Source organism: Vicia villosa, linkage group LG5, assembly GCF_029867415.1.
Source record: "Vicia villosa cultivar HV-30 ecotype Madison, WI linkage group LG5, Vvil1.0, whole genome shotgun sequence".
In the NCBI taxonomy this organism is placed as follows: Eukaryota; Viridiplantae; Streptophyta; class Magnoliopsida; order Fabales; family Fabaceae; genus Vicia; species Vicia villosa.
The window spans coordinates 108,492,044-108,507,565 of NC_081184.1; the positions used below are offsets into that span (position 1 = coordinate 108,492,044).

Sequence of the window (15,522 nt, forward strand, 5' to 3'; positions counted from 1 at the left end):
TAAAAAATTATTATGCAAAACCAAATAAAATACCCCCTTAATTTTTTTTGTTACAATTTGAATCATTTAACAAAATCCTATAATATATTTAAAATTTAGTTGATTTCATAACAAACCTAAACTAACCTTAATAATAGCCATTCAAATCTAAACTAACAACACTTCAAATTTATACTAACCCACAATTTATTTTGATTCAAATTATTTTCACAAGATAAAAATTAATTAATTAACGAAAATAACCTAATAAAAATGAAACCTATTATAATTTAAAAATCTATATAACTAATTAGGATTTGGCATTGCAGAACCCAAACCCACAAAGAACTTAAGAGTCACAGAGAAGCCAACCATCTTTCTCTTAATTCCATTCGTATAAATACTCCATCAAACTGTCGGTTCTCAAACATTCTTGATTTCATGGCGTCCCAAGCCAGCCTTCTCCTTCAAAAACAGCTCAAAGGTAAATATAATAACAACCCTTTTCTCTCTTCTTTCGATTCTTTTTCTGCGATCTTGTTATTAATTAATTAACCCCTTTTTTGTTCTCAGATCTTTGCAAACACCCTGTCGATGGCTTTTCTGCTGGTTTGGTCGATGAAAGCAATATTTTTGAATGGAGTGTCACCATAATTGGACCCCCTGATACTCTCTAGTATAACAACCCCTCTCAATCTCTCACTAATTGTTTGGATTTTGGGTTTTGGTTTTTTTCTTGTTGTTATAGATCACGTATTTGAATACTTCTTTTAGGTTTTTTTTTATAAATTTTATTTAATGATGATCATGAAAATTCGTTAAGGCTGTTTCTTCTTATTTAGTTGTTGTTGTTCTTGTAGAATATGATGTTTTCCTAACTTGCTTGTTGTTTTGTTTATGCTGTTAACTATTTGGATCGGTCTATGTCTTGGTTTCAATATCACTGCCCACCAACTATTTGTGATATTGTTTGTGTTGATTTGATTACAATAGATTGTTATTGTACTAATTCTTAGGTTTCTGAAAATGTACTTGCATAGGTTTTGCTAATTATTAGTTTTTTGTTTGTTTTGTTTTGTTTTCTATGTAGCACTTGAATTTTACTGACTTATTATCTCTGTTGTTTTGTTTGTCAATTAGCGAGGGAGGGTTTTTCAATGCTATAATGAGCTTTCCTTCCAATTATCCAAATAGTCCACCATCAGTGAAATTCACCTCAGACATATGGCATCCTAATGGTTGGTTTTTTTATTTATTTGTGATTTTGGTTTGATTTTATTAACCACGCGAAACTGTGAAACTGAAGTTTTTCTGTTTAATTTGCAGTATATCCTGATGGTCGGGTTTGCATATCAATCCTCCATCCTCCTGGTGATGATCCTAATGGTTACGAGCTTGCAAGCGAGCGCTGGACACCTGTTCATACGGTATGTGATATTGTACAATTATATATGCTGTTTTGTATCTTTTCTTGAATTTTACTCTTCGTTGTTAAACCTATTAGTATAGTAAGTTTATCTTCAATACCTTTAAGTTTGAATGTGTTACTGTTTCATAATTCCTTAATGTCAAGTAAAGTGTAACTTGGAAGTTGCAGATTCTGCGAGGAAGTACTATAAGCCTCATATTCTATCTTTTCATTGCATGAATGGATACAGTTCATGTTAGAAGTTATAATTTACTACTAATGTTGAAAACTAGTGTTATAAGATTAATAGCAATACACACGGAGCTATCGATAATAAAGTTATCCGAAGGAAATAAATATTGTCGAGCTACTATGAATTATAAGTCCAATTTGCTAAACCTAAACTTTCATGTCGGAACTATATCTTTTCTAGTTACTATTACTCTTAAAATGTAAGTAGAGTGAAAGGCTCGGTCATCAGTTGTTTTTCAATGAAAAACTACAGAGCGAAAGACCAAAGTTGGATCAAGAGTTTTCCAGCTTAATGTATAGAATGAAATAGATTGAAAATGTTTGTGATGACTTCAAATGTTATGTCTAGAAAGTTAAAACTAAATTGGAGTGTTGAAAATTTTCTGGCTTTCCATTTTACTTGCTGTATGTCCTAGGAAAATGACATGCCACTTTATGTCTGCCAATTGTGATTTCATGTACTTTCTGCTTGTGAAACTTAACTTATTCAAATCTTTTATGTACTAAATAATCATCTGTTATCTTGCAGGTAGAGAGCATAGTATTGAGTATCATCTCAATGCTTTCCGGTCCTAATGACGAATCTCCTGCAAATGTTGAAGCTGCAGTAAGTTCGATAATCTTTTTTATTTACCTGATTGTTTTATTGCAACCAACATTCTCTCTTGTCATAGATTACTTATTTGTATCTTAGAGAACATAAAGGCACCTTAACAGTTGGTGTTTAAAATCAAAACATATTTTGAAGCTTTCTAGTGGCAGTTAGTAGGCTGATAAAGAAATATTGCATTGCATAATACCATCTCTGCTTATATAATACATCCCCAATTTGTTGACAGAATTGATCAAGAAGTTCTTTTCGATATTGATGATTTCCACAAATTGCTAAATGTAGTGGCATAATGTTATGGTTTAGTTGTAGTGTCTTCCACATTAATAATTAGTTTATGAAGGACTATTCGTTTGGGATGTATCAGCTTCAAGCTATTTTCTAACCTTGTTTTACATACCATAAAAGTTTATTATATAGGTACTTATGTATGAGCTATTCTATAACAAAAGAAAACTATTTTCATATAAAAGCTAGGAGTTTGTCATAAGCTATCATTTGCGAGTTTATGTAAATAAATTGAAAACTACTCATGGTTGTGTCGTAAGTTGTTAATGTAACAGTCTTACCAGTGCCTAAGTCAAATAAGCTCAAATAAAGTACTCCAAACATGCTTTTAATTTTAACATAAAATTATATTGTTTGTTCTGGGAATCCTTGCTTTCTAATATATATTCACACTGGTTTTCCGAATAATTGCTCTTATTAAACCTGTATTTGATTCAATTTGCAGAAGGAGTGGAGAGATAGCAGAGATGAATTCAGGAAGAAGGTTGGCCGATGTGTAAGGAAGTCACAAGAAATGTTGTGATTTGTCGCGTGCGCATCATGGTGCTTTTGTGAACCAGAGAAAGAATGGCTTTTTTGGAAGTTGGCCACACTACACTTATATTTTCTTCAGTTCCATATGTTAGGAATTGGAAACAAACTGTATTCTAAGTGCTTTGGCCTGGTGGTTTGACATGGGAAATTTACTTTGTTCATTTGCATAAACTTTTTTGTTTTGTTTAGTTTTAATGAGTTGAAAATAGGTGCTTTGTTTTGTCTTTCTGCTTAATATTGTGATTTTTGGATTCTTAATTGCGAGGTTGTGTTGATTGCTTGATTTCATTTCATTTTTTTGCAACATGGGGAATGTTAAATCTGTTTTTTTTTTTAATCAGGATGACACTTCACTGCTTAACCTTTTTAATCTTTCAGATCATGATCATGTCAACAAGGGTGGGTTCCAAGTACATTAACTAAAGAAATTAAAAATAAGAGTTTTATATAAAAATGACAATATTTAAATTTCTAAATAATTGAATACACCAATTTTTCATACCACATTTTTATTTAAGTTTCTTAAAAATACGAGTTAATAAGTATCATAGTATTTACTAATTTATAATTTCAGTTAACACTGTTGGGATAGTCATTTCTTGAGTTTATATAACTTATAAGTTGATACGAAAGGAAAATATGTCTTTTTATTATAAGTTTATAGTTTATTTTATTAGTTTACTTTTGTTAGATGTTATTTTAAATGCTGTTTTAACTTATAACTTTGTTATTTTTCCTTTCTCTTTTAATGTTATTATTTTAACTAAAATTTATTGTTATTCTTTATAATTTATTTTAATCTAAATTAAATTAAATTAATTGTCGTTTTTTATAATTTATTTTAATTTAAAATAAAATAATTAAATATTAAATATTAAATTTCTTTTATATCATATTAATTTATTAAATAATTAAATTATTAATTTTACCAAATATTTTAATTAATTTAAGTGCTTGCTTGTATGTCAGTTAATCATAACTTTTAAATTTTAAAATTAAAATTATGTTGTTCAATTTTTTTTTTTAAAATCACACTTAAATGGTTGTATGCACCAATGATTTTTTATAATGAAAATATCACATTTAAATGGTTGTATGATGATGTAAAATTTTAATATGTTTGAATTTTTTTAATTACATTTAAAATATTACATTTAAATTATTATGTATACATACTAATTAATCTAAATTATTATATGCATACATACTAATTAATCTCTTTAATAAACTGAAATGACAATTAACCCGCCCTGCCGGCCCGACGCATACATACTAATTAATCTCTTTAATAAACTGAAATGATCATTCAATTAAAATCTAATGATTTAATAAACCCGCCCATATACATACTAATTAATCTCTTTAATAAACTGAAATGATCATCTTTAATAAACTGAAATGACAATTAACCCGCCCTGCCGGCCCGACGCATACATACTAATTAATCTCTTTAATAAACTGAAATGATCATTCAATTAAAATCTAATGATTTAATAAACCCGCCCATATACATACTAATTAATCTCTTTAATAAGATCATTCAATTAACCCGCCCCCGCCCTGCCGGGCCTGTCCCCGCCCCAAATTTAGAAAAAAAATCGAGTTTAATCAGGGACTGGTGCGAATAGGAGAAAATTCGATTTTTATTTACGAATCGGAGAAAATTCGATTTTTATTTACGGGTACAAGTGATGCTAGTATCCACCTTACACCCACCAACTAAGTTTAATTTATTTTTAATAATTATTAATAATTTCCACTTTTTAATATTATCATATTTATTAAAATTATTATTTATTTAAAAAATACAATTTAAATAAAAATATTAAAAATACTTCTAAAATAATCAATTATTTAATTTAATTATTTATTTAAAAAATACAATTTAAATAAAAATATTAAAAATACTTCTAAAATAATCAATTATTTAATTTAATTATTAATTTTTATTCTTATTAAAAAAATATGAATTTTAAAAAACAAAAATTTTATTCAGACGGTGCAGGTACAGGAAAACGCGTTTCTTGCGGGTTTGGGGCAGAGGCAGATTTGAGTCTGGGTCGTGGGTGCGGGTCTCGGTGTGATTAAAACGCGTTTCTGGGAGGCAGAGGCGGATTTGAGTCTGGATTCGGGTGCAGGTCTCGGTGTGATTAAAACGCGTTTCTTGGAGGCAGAGGCGGATTTGAGTCTGGATTCGGGTGCAGGTCTCGGTGTGATTAAATCACACCGCTTTTCTTGCGGATTTGGAGGCAGAGGCGGATTTGAGTCTGGGTCGCAGGTGCGGGTCTCGGTGTGATTAAATCCGCCCCGACCTGCCCCATCCCTATTTTAATCCAACATGTGTGAATATGTATAGTTTGCTGCCTGTAGAAGAACTCAGCCCATAAAATAGCAATTGGAAAATTCATATATTATTGTAGTAACTTATATAGTGGTTTGTTTATACATATACAGAAAACAAACAAGCAAACATAATAGTAGAATATTTTGGCAATTGCTGCTATGCTATGTCGAGCTTTATTAATCTAATTTTGCTGGCTTCACGTGACTTCCCATTCTGATCACAATACCATCAATATCTCTCACGTACCCAACCTTCTGTCCCCACTCCTTCACCTCCGGCACGCTCACCGACACCGCCCCATTCTCCACCGCCCTCTGTTTCATTAAATACAAAATCAATCAATCAACCAATAAATCATTTATTAAATTCTAAACCATTTAATGGTAATTACTACTGTTATTAAACATGCGATTAACCTACCTTATAGGCAGCATCAACGTCTGGGTAAACAAAACAAACTTCAACCGGTGGTCGTTCTTGTTTAGATCTAGTGGCGTGGACGGCAGCAGTGAGATCATCGGTCTCGTGCTGGTGGATTGGAGTGAAAGCGATCGTTGTGGCGCCGCTTTCCAACTCGCCCCATCTGAGATACAAAATTCACAATTAATTAGTTAAATTATGAAGCTCAACCCCAGAAACACGACTCAGACAAACACTCATACAAACATTTTTTTCAGAATGATCGGTGCTACAAAGATCAAGAAAGAAATGAGAATCTGTACCTGTGGGATTCGTCTAAGCGGCGAACGGAATAACCGAAGGCTTTGGCGTAGAAAGCTACGGATTCAGCAACGTCTTTCACGTAAAGAACCGTGTATGCATACGCTGGGCTGTGATTCGACGACGCCATTGATTGGTAATTTTAATTTGATTGTTGTCTTTGTTTGTTCTTCGTCTTGGATCATTCACGTATTGCAGTTTACATATTCTGATTTGTTATAGCGTGTCAATTTTCAAGGAAGATCGTGTACGTGGAGATTCATCCGGAATCACACGTGGAGTTCATGCACGTTGGCACTTGTTCTACAATTTTCTCTTCATAGTAATATTTTACACCTAGTTTCTATTCAACTTTGATTTTTGATCCTTTTAAAAATAAATATTTTTTTTCTTAAAACAACGATTTTTTTAGAAAACAGCAAATACATAAAGATTTTTGTTTGAGGTTAACTGTTATTTATGAACATCAAGTTATTATAGACACTCATTTGTTGTGGTACTTTATAAATGATTTTTAGACTTTCATTACAAGTTAATTAAATTTTTTATTTTCTTTAAAAATAAACTATCAAACAACGGCTTATAATTAAAAAACCTAACTTAAATATGAAATGATATAAATACATATTATATTTAATTTTTTTTATAAAATTAAATTAAATTTTCTTAAAGTGAAACTAACTTAATATAATCAATTTTTTAAAGTAATCGATAAATATGAATTAATAATTTTATTTTTTATTTAATTTTTTTTAAATTATAGGCTTAAATACAGTTTTAACTAGGGGTGATCAAAACCAAACCAACCCAATAGAAAACCGCAAACCAAACCAAACCAAACCGAAACCGCAAAAAACCGCATTTGGTTCGGATTAGTTTGGGTCATCTTTTAACAAAACCGCATGGTTCGGTTTGGTTTGCGGTTTGTATTTTATAAACCAAACCAAACCGAATCAAACCGCATTATGTTACAACCTAACTTTTACTTAACTCACATCCAACCCAAACTTAAATCTATAATACCTTAACCTTATGATTACGAACAATTTTCTCATCCTTACACATGATTTTAGTCCCGATATTCTCAAATCTCTAATAGCATTATTGCGTCTTCTTTGCTACATACATCTTCCATCTTTTTCTGTAATCTCTACTCTCTTATATTCTTTCTTTTTCACCTTCTCACTTTTATGCAAATGTTCCCTATTTTAGTTTCGTTTTTATCGCACATCTTCTTCTCTGATCTCTCAACTCTTTTGTTTTTTCTTTTTCACCTTCACTAATCTCTCGTATATTCTATTTATTTGTTTCATTTTAATAATTTTTATATTTTTTTATACTATTATTTATGTTTACTATTCCACTTTTGTCTAATTTAATTTTTACATAATAAATAGAAAGTTATTGTCAAAATATGACGGGTTTTGTTGTTATTTGATAGTGTATGAATGCCTAAATACAAAGTTATGTTATCATCTATATGTATATGAATGGTTCAATAAAATATTTCTAAAAAACCGAACCAACCGCACTGAACCAAACCGCATTAGGTTGGTTTGGTTTGGTTCAGATTTTTTTTTAAAAGTCAACCGAACCAAACCAAACCGCACGATTTTTTCTCTTGCGGTTCGGATGATTTTTTTCGTCAAAACCGCCCAAACCGCACCGCGAGCACCCCTAACGAGTTTGTTGGTTAATTTTATGAAGGATGCTTATTGTTTTGGTTCAAAGGATCAAAGGTATTCAAGAGGTGTACACCCCTTGTCACTTAATCACTTTGATTTAATTAAGAAAGATTTTTAATATTTGATTCAAAGGATCAAAAGTATTCAAGAGGTGTGCACCCCTTGTCACTTGATCACTTCGATTTAATTAAGAAAGATTTTTAATATTGATTCAAAGGTATTCAAGAGGTGTGCACCCCTTGTCACTTAATCACTTCGGTTTAATTAAGAAAGATTTTTAATATTGATTCAAAGGTATTCAAGAGGTGTGCACCCCTTGTCACTTAATCACTTCGGTTTAATTAAGAGAGATTTTTAATATTTGATTCAAAGGATCAAAGGTATTCAAGAGGTGGGCACCCCTTGTCACTCGATCACTTCGATTTAATTAAGAAAGATTTTTAATATTGATTCAAAGGATCAAAGGTATTCAAGAGGTGTGCACCCCTTGTCACTCGATCACCTCGATTTAATTAAGAGAGAATTTTAATATTTGATTCAAAGGATCAAAGGTATTCAAGAGGTGTGCACCCCTTGTCACTCGATCACTTCGATTTAATTAAGAAAGATTTTTAATATTGATTCAAAGGATCAAAGGTATTCAAGAGGTGTGCACCCCTTGTCACTCGATCACCTCGATTTAATTAAGAAAGAATTTTAATATTGATTCAAAGGATCAAAGGTATTCAAGAGGTGTGCGCCCCTTGTCACTCGATCACTTCGATTTAATTAAGAAAGAATTTTAATATTGATTCAAAGGATCAAAGGTATTCAAGAGGTGTGCACCCCTTGTCACTCGATCACCTCAATTTAATTAAGAAAGAATTTTAATATTGATTCAAAGGATCAAAGGTATTCAAGAGGTGTGCGCCCCTTGTCACTCAATCACTTCGATTTAATTAAGAAAGAATTTTAATATTGATTCAAAGGATCAAAGGTATTCAAGAGGTGTGCACCCCTTGTCACTCGATCACTTCGATTTAATTAAGAAAGAATTTTTAAGTTTGATTCAAAGGATCAAAGGTATTCAAGAGGTGTGCACCCCTTGTCACTCGATCACTTCGATATGATTAAGAAAGGAGATTTTTGTGATAAGATTTAAGATGGACTCGACATTGGATCGAGAAATTATTTATTTAAACGAAAACTCATTCTTTTGGGTTTATAAAAAATAAAAATGAGATCTAAACATAAAACATATTTTTTTTTATTTTTAGTTAACATTGGAAATTAAAACAAACATTATAACAAAATCTAAGATTAACAAAATAAGAAGGATTAAAGAAGAAAGAAAATAGAACATGGGGGGTGCATTTGAAAATCGGTGGAGGTAATGTAATTTAAAAAAAAACGCATGGGGTTCAAATGGTTTGAGCCCAAAACTGGAGGCTGGCCCTAAGACTAAGAGCTGTTGGGTCGGGTCTGACCCGTATCTCAACCAAAACCGGGTTTTGCCAAAGAGAAACCTTAAATTTCAAGAACGTTCCTCTTTGTATCACGTTGTTCTTCCACCTCTATTTTCTTATGATGAAACGAACAATAACAGAAAAAAAACTCTCCTATGCATCTCTCGGTTTCGTTTTCGTACAAAGTTCTATCTCTCTCCGATTCTCTTGGTCACGCAAGCAAAACACAGAGCCACAAAATCAAACACACCATGAACCCTAACCCTCAAATTGGACCAAAATCGACCTCAATCAAATATTCTCATTGCTTGTTTCGAAGAGCAGAAAAAGGAAATCAACGAAAAATTCGGATTTTTTCCATCAATGAAGCCGACTCAACTCGGTTCTTAACTGAAAATCTTCATCGGTTCTTGCTTTTATTCAAGGGTAATAACAACAATCTGACTCTTCTTCTTATTTCTTTCTATTAAGTTATCAATTGCCTTTGGGTTGATTTGCTCTTAAACATGTTATCGGTTTTAATTTCAAACTTTCCTCTTTAAGTGATACATCTGGTTATTGCAGGGAGAATAGAAAGCTAATAAAGAGCAAGACAATATCAGTAACTTTAACAAATCAACAGCACAACATCACCTTAGCACCATGGGATTTTAGCTGAAAAAAGCTTTTCCCTTTTGTGCTTTTCATTGGTGAATCGGTTAAGTTCAAATATGGCATCAGATGGACACAAAATACATCGGCAGAAGCACATAAAAGTGGCAATCAGGTACAAAGTATTATCAACATTGCAGAGTTTATGTATACGTTTGAACAAATACCTTAATCTGAGAATAGGAGTGATAGAGTTTGTATATAAGCTTTCTCTATGTCAAGAGCTCTTCTTCTATAAGTCTGAACTGTGATTAAGTGGCTTAGTTGTTTGCAGGGAGGCTGTGCTCAAATATCTCAGAGTTTCAATGTGAAAACTCTGAGTATTTCTTGGTATATTCTTGAGCTTTTAGTGATAGGTTAGGTTTTTTTGTTAAAGTGAAGATGGGGGCTGCCGAATCCCTTGTTGGTGGTTATTTCTGTTCTTATATAGAGCTAGAGATTAGTGTTTGAGAGGGAACTTTTGAAATGTAACCCTTGCTTGCTAAGTTTCATTATGCCCATTCTGATGTACTGAATTCTCACATTTTTGATGCAGGTTATGGAGTTGTCCATTTTGGTGCTAAGTTTGGACTGTTGTGAGAAGTAGGGCACCAGCAAGGTTGGTGTTGCAAAGCAACAGAAAAGTGCAGGTTTTGGCAGCATGGGGCAGCAATTTTGGACTGTTTCTACTGCATTTTTCGGTCCTTTGGGGCAGCAAACTTTGGGCCCTTGGAGCTTAGGTTTAGGGACATTGTATGTAACATCTTGTACACTTATTTGTAACCATTTCAAATGACTAAGAACTTTAGCAAAAAGTCTTGTAATTTCTTGTAACTTTTCAAATGAAATTTTAAATGAAGATTCTACCTTTTTGTAAGAAGTAATTGCAATTGAATGCAAATTATTTTTGAAGTGTTCAAATGGAAATTAAAATGAGATCTCTCTTTTCTTCTTGTAAGATGTAAAGCTATTGGAAATTGAATGGAATGAAACCTCATGATTTTTGAATGAATATGGCTTCATGTTTTGATTCATGGACCTTAGGATTTAAATGACAAATATCTTCGTAACATAAGAAATCATCTTATAATATTGTCAAAAACTACATGAACTTTATCTTTTGAATTCTTGAATCAAGCATTTGCAAATTTGACACTTATTCTTGTATTCTCAATGCAAAGAAACACAAACTCACTCAAGACCAACGATTATGACCAAAATGATTATTGAATTGATAATTGGATCACCATATCAATGAAATAGAAAACCCTAATTTATTTCCACTAGAACCAACATTTGAATCACGCTTAATTGATATACCCAGCTTAAACCATGCAAAAACCCTGATTTTGTACAAAATGCCGATTATTTGAACTCATATCTTAGTGAATGAATGAATGATATGCAAACGATCTAGTGGACCGAAATGTATGGTCAAAAATTGGGGTATGACAGATGCCCCTATTTAAGTGTCTTCAATCTAGAGATATGAAGATTGAAATCTTCGTCTCGACGTGATTGAAGGGACTTAAATACAAAAATACACAATTTTTGGCCTTAAGAACTGCAAATATGCATGTTGATATGATATGTATGAATGCAAATGAGGAAACTTAATGGTACAAGGTGTCACAAGAGACAAACTACTACTAGAGAAACAAAGTAAAAGACAAATGAATTCCACAAGGGAATATCGACAAGGCGACCCAACAAGGGAAGGGATTACAACAAAGAGATATCCAAGTCCACTAGGAAATGGAATCCAACTACATTTGAGAAGAGATTACAAATCTACAGGGGAAAATACCTCACTGGTAGAGAAACAAAGGATACACCGACGTTTACTGAAGGTGAACTACCGACTTTTATTGAAGGTAGAGAAACAAGAGATACACCGACGTTTACTGAAGGTGAACTACCAACTTTTACTGAAGGTAGAGAAACAAAAGGATCACCGACGTTTACTGAAGGTGAACTACCAACTTTTACTGAAGGTAGATAAACAAAAGGATCACCGACGTTTACTGAAGGTGAACTACCAACTTTTACTGAAGGTAGAGAAAGAAAAGATACACCGATGTTTACTGAAGGTGAACTACCAACTTTTACTGAAGGTAGAGAAACAAAAGGATCACCGACGTTTACTGAAGGTGAACTACCAACTTTTACTGAAGGTAGAGAAAGAAAAGATACACCGACGTTTACTGAAGGTGAACTACCAACTTTTACTGAAGGTAGAGAAACAAAAGGATCACCGACGTTTACTGAAGGTGAACTACCAACTTTTACTGAAGGTAGAAAAACAAAAGGATCACCGACGTTTACTGAAGGTGAACTACCAACTTTTACTGAAGGTAGAGAAAGAAAAGATACACCGACGTTTACTGAAGGTGAACTACCAACTTTTACTGAAGGTAGAGAAACAAAAGGATCACCGACGTTTACTGAAGGTGAACTACCAACTTTTACTGAAGGTAGAGAAAGAAAAGATACACCGACGTTTACTGAAGGTGAACTACCGACTTTTACTGAAGGTAGAGAAACAAAGGATACACCAACGTTTGCTGATGGTGAACTACCAACTTTTACTGAAGGTAGAGAAACAAAAGAATCACCGACGTTTACTGAAGGTGAACTACCAACTTTTACTGAAGGTAGAGAAACAAAATAATCACCGACGTTTCTAACTCCGACTTGAACGTTCCAACAACTTCCACAACTTTTCCAATCTCTTGCCAAGGATCCCTTGACAAGGTCTACCGTAATTCGTCGCTTAATAATTATTCTTACGTCAACATCCTACGCAACGGTTACTTAAACTGATAACTTCACAGTCCACCAATAATGCTGAATATGACAACTTCCTAAATTCCATCTTATAACAATTGTCCTTATTCCAAGACGTTCCGACTTGTTAAACAACCAACATCTTAAATCCATGTTACCTTCGAATTCGGAAACCAACAAACTTCTACATTGCTTGCTCTGTCTCCTTAAGAAATATATTGCACCAAAAACTTACAACTGAAACATATCCAAGAAGCACAGCTTCTTCCCTACTTCGCTCAAACTAACCCCGCAACAAAACGAACAAGTACCAACAGTGTTTCACACACACGTCGCGTACTAAGGAATAAAACACTAACATCATTCAACTGTCACACAACTCAACTGACTCGACAACATGGCCGGACGGACCAAAAAGGCTCTGATACCACTAATGTAACACCCCAAATTCTACCCAAAAATATAATGCGAGAAATCAGAGTATTTTAAAAACTATCAACAATGCATTTGGGATATCACATTTACTTCCTATAAACAACTCATAAACAGATACATAGCACTTTAATCTCAGAGAAGCACAAAACAACCTATAACAGCTCTTAGACAAACCAACTTCATTTTAATATGCAGCGGAATCATAACATTCGAATTTATAAACAAATCATCTTATTTAATCGGAAACAACTTCAAACATCATAGTACTTCTCATTATCCAATTTGGAACTCAACAACTAAAACATGAACAACATATAAACAACAATATAGACAACCCTCGAGTGCTACGTATCAGAGCGACACACCAACCAGACACGGTGAATCTACAAACTTCCACAGCTATACTTGAGTACCTGCCCATTTCCCATGGTAGGGGAAACATCAGCAGAAGGGGTGAGATATCAAACATTATAAAGGAAAGTATGATAATACATATAGCAAAGATAAAATCATACACAATTCACCACTTCTCAATATAAGCAATTTGCATCACAACAATAATGTTAACTATCAACTATAACAATGTATTCAAGTTTACAAGTATGTCATTCAAGCACATAATAACATATACTTCATAATCACAACGTAAATTAATACAACTATCAACAATGGCAAAACATGGTTTATATATTCCATATATATACATATATCATTAATGCATATATATATTTGCATTCTCATCATATACGTTTCATTTACATATATCACCAAAATCATGTATCAAACATCACCAAATTTAATTATCACATCTCATGCACACATAACAATCACCTAATCACATAATTACATATATTCAAACATCACATAACTCCAATGTAACTCAATGCAAGACATGTGACTCTATGCATGTGGTACCCAATATGGACCCAAAGTTCCACCGCTTCCGATTCATATAGAATCTAGCCACGCTTCAGATCCGGACAAGACCAAAGCCACCAAATGTAAACATATAGTTTACCGCTTTCTGATTCACTCTAGAATCCAAGCCACGCTTGTGTTTCAAAGCAATTCCACCTATGTTTCAAGGCACGCTATGATATGAATGTATGTACAATCTCACAAATATATGCAATTAAGATCATCTCTACCATCTTAACTTTCCACATATCACAACAATTCAACTCTATGAATTATCCACCAATTGTACACAACATTCACAACACACACACATCATTCACATATGAGAGGCCAATTAATCAATTACGATTCACACAATCCAATTAACACTAGTAATCATACTATCTCATGTTAATTCTCATTTTTGTCAATTATACATGAACACACATTTTCAACATCAAGCAATTAGTCATTAGAATTAATGCTAACCAACTAACCATAAAGAATCAATATCAAAACAACATCATTGGCATGACAATATATATTTCTCAACATACATATTCAAGCCAAAACACAATTACAAACAATTTCTCAAAATACCGTAATTTACCGATAAACCGAATAATTGGTCCAAGTTCAAGTATATTCCAATCACATAGACTTATTGGAATCAATTCAACTAATAATTTAACTATCCAATTAATAATTAAACTATATTAATTTCAATTCAACTATTATATTTCTATTCCATTATTTCCAATTCTATAACAAAACCCATTATTTCACTATCAATGGTTTACTCACAACAAACATAACAATCTAATACACATAGATTATCAATTGCACACAACTTATCACATTTATATCATCACATTCCAACAATCATCAAATACCCAAAATTGCAACATAGAAGAACATGGATATCAAAGTATAGAATTAAACCAACTATAACATACTATCATACAACCCTTTAGCATGAAAGAACCCCACCCTTACCTTGGCAAATATGAAATCTTTCACCATAGCTCTAAGCTTTTCTCCAAAATAAATCCTTCAAACATAATTTGGAGACACACCTAAAAACCAGTTCGAAAATCAGCTTATCAGACGAACTTAAAATCCTCAAAATCAAAATCGCTCCGGTCAGAACTTACCTCTATGAGTCAGGAACGTTGTTTCAAAACCACGCGACGATCCAACGGTTGGATTGAGAGATACATCCGTTTTGCTAAGGTGACTCAATGCTGAAACTTGCTGCGAAAATGAGGTTTCTTCTAGCTTTTCTCTTCCACCATTGTTCTCTTCCCTTTTGCCTCTTTTCTCTTCTTCCTATCTTTTCCCCCAAATGAAAATAGTAACCTCTAAAACCCTAACCTTCTCTTACTATCTCACTTATGTCAATTGGGCTTAACCCACCAATCCATCCATTATGTTTCTATCACTTAGGCCCATTTAGTTATATCTCTCTAATAACTCAATTAAGTCAAACAACACAAACACTCACATAA

At 32.8% G+C, this 15,522-nt stretch overlaps 2 protein-coding genes and 1 long non-coding RNA gene across 3 annotated transcripts; 2 read left to right on the forward strand and 1 right to left on the reverse strand.

Moving 5' to 3' along the window:
• The first annotated feature begins 302 nt into the window (after positions 1-302).
• On the forward strand, positions 303-3,359 carry LOC131601983 (ubiquitin-conjugating enzyme E2 7-like). Its single transcript, XM_058873924.1, has 6 exons — positions 303-463; positions 553-655; positions 1,120-1,217; positions 1,306-1,406; positions 2,169-2,246; positions 2,983-3,359. The coding sequence occupies exons 1-6, from the start codon at positions 421-423 to the stop codon at positions 3,058-3,060; spliced, it is 501 nt and encodes a 166-aa protein (XP_058729907.1). The 5' UTR covers positions 303-420; the 3' UTR covers positions 3,061-3,359.
• A 2,096-nt stretch (positions 3,360-5,455) lies between these two features.
• LOC131607015 (uncharacterized) lies at positions 5,456-6,331 on the reverse strand. The gene is made up of 3 exons (XM_058879080.1): positions 6,138-6,331; positions 5,836-5,998; positions 5,456-5,729 (listed from the first exon to the last, which is right to left on the reverse strand). Exons 1-3 carry the CDS (start codon positions 6,263-6,265, stop codon positions 5,592-5,594), a joined length of 429 nt encoding a protein of 142 aa, XP_058735063.1. The 5' UTR covers positions 6,266-6,331; the 3' UTR covers positions 5,456-5,591.
• A 3,065-nt stretch (positions 6,332-9,396) lies between these two features.
• On the forward strand, positions 9,397-10,577 carry LOC131607016 (uncharacterized). Its single transcript, XR_009285162.1, has 3 exons — positions 9,397-9,691; positions 9,830-10,031; positions 10,452-10,577. It is a non-coding gene; the product is annotated as an uncharacterized LOC131607016 (long non-coding RNA).
• Positions 10,578-15,522: the final 4,945 nt, after the last annotated feature.